The sequence below is a fragment of the Geospiza fortis genome, unplaced genomic scaffold (assembly GCF_000277835.1).
Source record: "Geospiza fortis unplaced genomic scaffold, GeoFor_1.0 scaffold432, whole genome shotgun sequence".
Classification (NCBI taxonomy): Eukaryota; Metazoa; Chordata; class Aves; order Passeriformes; family Thraupidae; genus Geospiza; species Geospiza fortis.
The window spans coordinates 83575-91928 of NW_005054436.1; the positions used below are offsets into that span (position 1 = coordinate 83575).

Genomic DNA, 8354 nt, shown 5'->3' on the forward strand with positions numbered 1-8354 from the left:
CCCTGGTGGCCGGCGGTCCCGCGCGGCCACGGCACTGCTCCCGCCGGACAAGGGGACAGAAGGACGGAACGAGGACAGCTGGGACAGGATAAGGGGACAGAGGGACGGAACGAGGGCAGGTGGGGCAGGACAGGCCGACAGAAGGACGGAAGGGGCACAGGTGGGGCAGGACAAGGGGACAGAAAGACACAGAAGGGCAGGCAGCACAAGGCGGCTGGCAATACGCTGGCCCACAGACAATAAATCCGTGTCACTAACTCATCCTGCTTCTAACCTGCAGAGATGCCTCCAGCCTCCCAGGCCGCAGCCAGCCGTGATGGAACAGAGCTGCTGCAAAAAATGGTAAATACGCTGAACAATGATAACGGAGTATGGAAATGCGGCAAGTCTGCGACACCACCTTCTCCAGCAACCTACTGCTGCAAAGTGGAAACACTTTTAACTCTTGAAACAGGAACTAGACCAAACTTCTTCGGTTGATGGGAGGGCAGCAAACTTTAGAGTTTCCCCTTCATCCAATGCGACTACCCTTATTCCAGTGATTAACTCTGCTGTTCCAGTCCGAAGGCCTGCATTTGGCCATATTAGCCTTTACTAATAAAATCATGTTCCTAATTAACATCTTGGCTGGTACGGCGGCCTTTGTCTGCTTATCTACAGACCGCGATCCCCAGGGGTCACCCACAGCGCATGAGATTGGAAAACCTTGGAGATGCACCACCATTATTTATCCCAGGCTCATGCTGGGACTTGATACACAGCCACTCCCTGATGTCTTCCCGGGCCACGTCATGGCCAAGGACAGGACATCTGGGAAACTGCTGACACCTATTTCACTGGACCCACAGCAGCACCTCCCCTAAAGCCCCCATCAGCAGCACTCCCCTTTAGAAGGGCAAGGGAAAAACGTGTGATCCCCCTCCCTGCTTCCCCCCACCCCGGGGTAACGAGCCCATCAACCCTGCTCGACTTAGCCCTTAATATGAAGGTTTTGTGCCCAAACCCGGACTGAAAGTAGGATCTCTTCCTAATCCAGCACCAATAGAGTGCCACACAGCATTTCTACACTTTTTCGAAATGGTTTAGCAACAAACAAGAATTATACTTCCACACAGGAGAAGCACCACCCAGGGCATGAAGTTTCCCTTAATATTCAGCTCACCAAAAACACACACCAAGCCATAGCCAAATTCAGTTTATTGAGTTGTCTACTGTAGATAGGTACAGATTTGGACATCAACACGAAAGCAAGAGCTGTATTTCAGGGCCTAAACACACAAACTGCGGCTACCACCCCACATCCTGTAATATAATCCACCCATTTTCAGTATCACCTTCCCTGTAATATCCTGGCCCCACAAGGTCAAATCGACTGGAAGCTTCTTTAGTGTATTCCACAGGACAGCACACGCCTTATTTTCTTACCCCTTATACTTCCCTCAACCCCCCTTCCTTAGTTTGAAGCATCCCCAAAGCAGCCCTTTGCCAGCCAGACCAGCCAACCCCGCAGCCCGCGGACTGCCTTTCCTTCCCGTGCAGCCCACCCGTAACGTGTGTAACTCCAGCTCCACAAAATCCAGCAAGTGCACGTCCCATCAAGGGACCAGGCCACCGGTTATTTTTTGTACTCTAAGCATGTGCTTTAAAAGACCACTAAATTCACGCACCCCTGCTTCCACAGCGTTTTGATTTCTGCGGCTACATTTTTATTACACATAGTGCGCTAACAGGAACTAGGTAACCACCTAACTTAGGCAAACTCTTTAATATACTCACCGTCTCCCACTAAAGGCGGATTTTCTTTGACACTTCACCCCAGCAGATTCTGCAATATTTTAGGAAAGAGAAAAGTATTTTTCCTGCTTTTTTCTCGTGTCCAACAATATACCAGTAGAGCTTTAAGTTCAGCACACACTTATCTGCAGTGTTTTTTTCTGTCTCAGACTAATGATCTTTTTTGTTTCCCCTTAAGACTCAGGAATTTCTTTACCCCATCTATTCAAAATCGAACGTAATCGTCAGATCTAGGAGCCTCCAACCCACGTCGTCCGGAATGAAATTTTATCACTAAACCAACCCATTATTCTAGAAACATCTTTGAAATACACAGAATATTACATTTTTAACGCGATTACCTTTAAAAATCGCGTTTCACTCCAACTTTTTCAATTTTGGCACTGGAAATGAAAAAAATATACTTTAAGGATTTGCTCAGGAGGTTGTGTTTTTTTTGTCTCTCCCTCCCAGCTCGGCACGTCTCCCCCGTCCCACCCCGTGTGGCAGTGTTTCCTGCATGGTTTGTCTCCTCTGTCATAGCCCAAGGGCTCAGAGAAGCAGTAGGAATATGCAGGCTGCAGGCTCGGGGCCCGGCTTGCTCTCCAACGTCGTGGAAAGGGACTATACGTCACGGGCCCGAGGGCCTGCGCTCCCATGCGCCACATGGACAGAGCCGAGAGAGAGCGACTTCTCCGGATATCCACGTTGGACCTTCACTTTAAACATTTATAACCACCTTGCCCGTCCCAGCTCCGCCGACCACGCGGCGGGGCCACGTGAAAGATACTCACGTTCGAGCGAACTGGGCAAACCAAGCTTAAACAGGCTTTGGTGGAACCTGTAGGAAAAGGAAATGGCTCTGAGGGACGGCTGAAGTGGCGCGGGCTGACTCCGCAGCACCCACAGCCATGTGCAACTCACAGCGTAGTTCAGAGGTAAAACGGGGATGGCGCGGGCACCCGCTGACCCCGCAGCGCTGCGCGGCCAGCACGACCCCGCGCCACCGCAAGAAAAAGGGTTTAAAGGGTAAAAACGGTTAAAATGGCAAAAGCCCCTACCTGCACAGCCAACCGCTCCGCATGGCGAAAGAGGCCGAGTGAAACCGCGCGGCGCTTTTTATAGTACAGGGAGGCGGGGCTAAAATGCGCGCATGCGTGCCGTGCGGGGGGCGGGGACAGGCCGTATATGGGCATAGGGGACGGGGCCAACACCCAGCGGAAAGGGCGGGGCCTGCCGCGCCTGCGCAATGGCTGGAAGGGTGGTTGGGACAAGGGCAGTCGGGAGGGAAGAAAAAAAAATTCTAAAATACTTTTATTTAATAATTAAAATCTGTTGTTGCGGAGACTGATATACAATGTAATGGCGGCTGTACAGGGGATGCCTGAGGGAAGAGCCCCCAGCAGATGCTGGGCCATGTGGTCTGTGAACAAGACAAAGCTCTTCTCCCCCTCCCCACCCCAAACCCCCGCACAAGGTGGCATCTCACAGATAGTTTAGTTTTGTGCATAATACAGCAGTGGCCCTACCAGATTTTTTTTTAAACCCGCACTGAGGAAGAATTTTTCTCTCAGAAGAGAAATACCATCTTTTTAAGGTCACTTTTTAAACCTATTCTTCCCCTCCTTTTGACCCACACAGTGAAACGATCAAGTTTCCAGTAGGTTTAGCTGTAAAAATGAGAAAAAGGCAAGCTTCAACCCTGATTTGGGAGAGTAAAAAACATTTGAGAGAAAGCCACAATAAAAAAGACTGACTACTCTCACAGTTTCCCCAAATTAAAAAGTTTTAAAAAGGCAACAGTAATTTTTCCTGGTTCTGTAATTTGTTAAACAAGCCTAAATATCTCAAGATCTGTTATTAAGATCACAGCAAATGTGAGAGAGTGCAGAGCATTTATACATATGTTGGGGTAGGGGTTTTTTTCCTTTTTTTTTTTTTAACAAAAAGATGCAGCATATGTTAATATCTACACAATTCCCTTCCAGGACAACAAACCGTTGGTCAGTAGTGATTCAGGGCATTAAGGACATGACAAAAAAGCAAAACACCCAAAACATAGCGAGTGCCATGTCAGTTGTCTGCCAGGGTTCTCTGTACACAGCTAATACACACACATTCACTTCTGAGCACATGCTCTCCCTCAGCTTCCCAGCATCAGAGCTGCCTTTGTTTTTAATCTCCCCTCCTGACGGAAAGGAGAAGGAAATGAGGAATTGCACTCCCCACGACAAGTCTGTACAGCTTGGGGAGGAAGGGGTCGCTCCCCTGGGCGCGGTCTCCTGGCAGAGTCGTATTGCTGAGCCACACGAGGTATAGTGTCAGTTCCAGCCTGATAGCATGAGAGATGTGTTTGTTCCAGTGAAATGCTACATTCAGACAGGATTCCCCTTCCCTGGCTGAAAGCCCTTTTCTGGATATGTTTGGAAGGCAAATCTTGCAAGAGCTGAGTTTCCACCCTCACTGTATTGCCTGGAAGAGGGATGCAGAGAACTTCCAGCCCTCGTGGGTTTCTTGCTCCCTCCTTGGAATATTATGGTCGATGGTATCTGAAAGCCAAGTGAAAAATCTGAGTGTTATCCTTGGAACTCAGGTTAAACGGTTACTTGGGCACTACAGATGGCCAAAGAGAGTAAATTGAATTATTATCTCAGAACTCTCAGCCCTCAGGGAAGCTGTGAACATCAAATAATTTCACTTCCTGTGCTCTGCGCTCAACTTTGCCACACAGAGCTGGAAGGAATCACTTGGGCCACGATCCAGACCTGACTACACAGATGACATCCAAGGTAGCTCATTAGCAAGTTGTTTTCTGGCTATGGCTGCACATCTCTAGACCCAGAAAAGCTCACTCCAGCTGCAGCTTCACACTAGTTACAGATGGTCACTGAGCCTCCAGGATGGAAGCCCCAGTTTAAGGAAAACCAACCCACTTTGTGTCTGCTGCTGCTCCAGTCACCCCCCAGGACTCAGACAGAAAGGGACATTCAATCTCCAACAGCTGCACAAATAATTCTTCTAAGGTTTTAGTGTTTTGCCACTGAGTACTGTCCTTGCAGCACAGCTCTGACAGCTCTAAAAGGTGGAAAACTCTTGCTAACACATTCTCACCTCGTGAACTGCTTGCTCTCCTCGTGCACTTCCATTTCACAGCTCTTAAACTCATTCAGCTCCTTCCTGATGGCTGCCTGCACAGAGAGGGAGATTTTTTTGGGAAGGGCTCAGAGAAAGATTGGAGCAGCCACCCCAGTTTTCACAGTCCATTAATGCCAAGCTGAATTTAATCTGCCCTCCCTGATGAGGGCTGGGCAGTGCCCAGAGGTGGCCTGGGAGGACAAGGACAGGTAGTTCCCTGCCAGTTTATTGAGCCTGCAGGGAACAGCACTGCCATGATCAATACTCAGTATCCTTGCTGGGTCAGGAAAAGAGAGTGGGACTGGGGAAGGGTCTGGAGCACCAAGAGCAGCTGGGCGGGGTGGGGGGGCTGAGCATGGAGAAAAGAAGGCTCAGGGGGATCTTCTCACTCTCTACAACTCCCTGACAGGAGGGCAAGAGAGCTGGGGGTTGGTCGCTTCTCCAGGTAACAAGTGACAGAACAAGGGGAAACTGCCTCAGGCTGAGGCAGAGGAAGTTTAGATGAGATACAAGGAAAAATTTCTTCATAGAAAGGGCTGTAGTAGAACCACCATCCTAGGAACTGTTCAAAAAGGTGCAGATGGGGCGCCTGGGGACATGGTTTACTGGTGAACATGGTAGTGCTGGGTAAACAGTTGGACTCCATCATCTTCAAGGGCTCTTCCAACCTTAACGATTCCATGATTTTATGATTCTTACATCACTCAGAAACTGAGGCAGAAGCCATGCAAGGCTTTCAGACTGTGCCCACCTGGGCTCCACCTTGCCATGAGGCAGCAGGAAGCAGAGCTGGGGTAGCACATGCAAGTGAAGGCACACAGGAGGGTTGGCAGAGGGAAAGGTGAAGAGGTGAAGCCAGAGGAACAGAGCAAATCTCCTTGGCTCACACCTGTTTGTGTGGGCCACCCTGGCTGGCTCCTCTTCCCATGTGGGGACAGGAGACTCTCAGTTACCTTGTCAGCTGGAGTCAGCTTTGTCCATGGCTTATCTGCCCGCCGGTCATAGTCTTGAGCATCTGTTACTTCCACATATTCATTAAACCTCAGGATCTTCCTGGCCTGCAGCTCTGCCACTGTAGGCCTTTGGCTAAGCTGAACACCAGGAAAAACAAAGGAGGTTAGTCTGAGCCTTGTCCACAAAGCAGATCCAGGACTAGGCACCCCAAGCAAAACTAAAACTAGCTCCCTCACTGTGCCTTAAGCACAGACACTACCAGAGCCTGCCTGCAAGGGAATAGGTAAACCTCTTACAGACTGGATACTCACACTGAGATCACAAAGCCAGGCTAGGGCAGAACCTGGGCCACACTGTCATGTTGTGGGAACAGCCGCTACAAGGGTGAGCCCTGCATGACAGCCCTAAACACAGCTTCAGCAACGGCAGCACTCACGCTTCACACCCACAGGCCTTGGGGAAGCTTTTCCCAGCCATGAGCAACAATCACAAGTAACTTGGATGTAACAGATAAAAGCAGCTGTTATTTTAGAAGTGGATTTCAGGGAGCCTGATGTGAAGTGGTGGCTGCTGAAGCACTGTGTTAAAGCAGCCAGGCCAGCAAACCTTTAAAGTATCAGGTGCCAAATTTAGTTCTCATCTCACTTGTTACACTCCCTGCCAGCTCAGATCTGTTCACTGACAAAAACACGGCCCTGGTGCCAATGGCTCACCGTGGGTGACAGTCCACATTCCAAAGTCACTGCAGTGCAAGGGCACTGGGGACACTTACACAAGAGCCCCGTTCTTGGCCCACAGCACGGCACCTGCAGCGTGCTCAGGGCCCCCATGCCCGGCAGCCTGGCCAGGTGGCTGTCACCACAGGAGCCAGCAGTACCTTTCTGGTGAGCCGGCGCTTGATCTCCCGCTTCTCAGCTTGACGGTCAGCTTCATTTTTCGCTGCCAAGGGGGAAAGAAAACATTTTTCATGTAAGCATCACACTTTGAAAAGTGCTTTCTAGGCTTGAACAAAGGACAGTATTGAGCTGGATCCGATTATCTACAGATCTAAAGGCTTAGGACAGGCAGAGAGTGCAGTACAACTCAATACCCTGTGTCACCTCCTGAACTGGCAGGGCAAATATGCCCCTTACACAGCACCAATGAGTCATTCACCTCAACGATTTAGGGCCATATCGCCAAAATACATCCAAGCCACTGTGCAGCCTGCTCCTTCACAAAGCTATTATAGTTTAAAAGAAAATAACAGCACAGATAAATATTTTAAATGGAAACTTCCTGAACTGACATTCCCATTTCCTCAAGATGTTTATTTAATACTTTTGCAGAACAAGATATGGCCAAGAGAAACAGTCCTGACCAGCCCAAACAAAAATACCTTTCACAGTCCTTGCTGTGTAACAGCAGAGTCTGAACCAGCCCACACACTCTTCTCTGAGGTGGCAGGCGTGAAACAGCTATTTCATCCATAATCATATGATCACAGAATGGGTTTGGTTGGAAGGGACCCAGTCCCACCCCCTGCCATGGGCAAGGACACCTTCCACTCTCCCAGGTCACTCCAAGCCCTGTCCAACCTGGCCTTGGACACTTCCAGGGATGGGGCAGCCACAGCTTCTCTGGGCAACCTGTGCCAAGGGCCTCACCACCCTCACAGGGCAGAATTTGTTCCTAACGTCTACTCTAAATCTCTTTCAATTTAAAACCACGCCACCTGATACATAAAGATGTTAAAAGCAAACTTATGGTATTTCTCTGGACCACCAGAGAAATGCTACTCACGCTGAAGAATGTTCCTCTGTTCCAGTTCTTCTGCAGTTGGTCTCTGACTCAGTCGCCTGAAGAGAAGTATGACAAGTATAGAATGTTGTATCTGGTCACTCATCAATAGCAGATGATGGATGAAACTGCCTGGTTTCAGTGCACTAGACAGCCTTCTCCACACTCCTCACTCACCACTGAGGATCACTGCTGCCCTGTTTTACACTATGCTCTTGTCAAACAGCTGCTCAGCCACTGGCACAGCTTTGGGAAGGGCTATGGGCTCTCCAGCTCAGAAGCAGCTTTGCAAGGAGCTCAGACAGCAGAGCCTGGACTGCCACCAGTCCCCGCTTCATCCACCACCAGCACCCCCCCTGCATCCATCCACACCTTTTTATCCACACCTGTGTTTTACATGTCTGTAATCCTTCAGGTTTTCCCCTCTCAGTCCATTTAACCTCTGAAACAGGGGCCTGTCAGGGGGATATTGTTAACTCCAGGAGGAACTCCCAACTTTTCCAGTGAAGGAGGAACAGCAACACAACCTGCCAGCCCTGCTCCAGCTGCCATGCCCAACCACCCACCCTATTCCAGCACAAGCTGCTTGGACAAGGCACCAACTTTGTGCAATCCCACTCCACACACACTGATCATCATCATCATCATCTGTACCTGATCAGCGTTGTCCCAATCTGGTGACGGATTTCGTTCCACTCCTCCTTGCTCTTCCG

The 8354-nt window shown here is 49.8% G+C and overlaps 2 protein-coding genes and 1 non-coding gene across 8 annotated transcripts in view; all 3 read right to left on the reverse strand.

Annotated features, from left to right (window-relative positions):
- Positions 1-2865, reverse strand: part of RCC1 (regulator of chromosome condensation 1) — an 8806-nt gene extending 5941 nt beyond the window's left edge. The window contains exons 1-5 of one of the 3 annotated variants that reach the window (XM_031062015.1): positions 2835-2857; positions 2568-2614; positions 2136-2177; positions 1777-1825; positions 275-330 (exon numbers count right to left, since the gene is read on the reverse strand). The gene's annotated coding sequence lies outside the window, so the exon portion shown is untranslated. Of the gene's footprint in view, positions 1-274; positions 331-1776; positions 1826-2135; positions 2178-2567; positions 2615-2834 lie in introns of all 3 variants that reach the window. The other 2 variants (XM_031062014.1, XM_005427075.2) reach the window with 2 other exon arrangements.
- Positions 2281-2485, reverse strand: LOC115948586. Its single transcript, XR_004082392.1, has one exon. It is a non-coding gene; the product is annotated as a small nucleolar RNA SNORA73 family (small nucleolar RNA).
- Positions 2866-3062: 197 nt separating the features above from the next.
- The window catches only part of PHACTR4 (phosphatase and actin regulator 4), a 48865-nt gene continuing 43573 nt past the window's right edge, over positions 3063-8354 (reverse strand). For 3 of the 4 annotated variants that reach the window (XM_031062012.1, XM_031062011.1, XM_031062010.1), the window contains exons 9-14: positions 8296-8354; positions 7645-7700; positions 6740-6801; positions 5862-5999; positions 4885-4961; positions 3063-4322 (exon numbers count right to left, since the gene is read on the reverse strand). In XM_031062012.1, the coding sequence (XP_030917872.1) occupies positions 4307-4322; positions 4885-4961; positions 5862-5999; positions 6740-6801; positions 7645-7700; positions 8296-8354 (408 nt within the window). In that variant the 3' untranslated portion in view covers positions 3063-4306. Of the gene's footprint in view, positions 4323-4884; positions 4962-5861; positions 6000-6739; positions 6802-7644; positions 7701-8295 lie in introns of those variants that run through there. The other variant, XM_031062013.1, reaches the window with a different exon arrangement.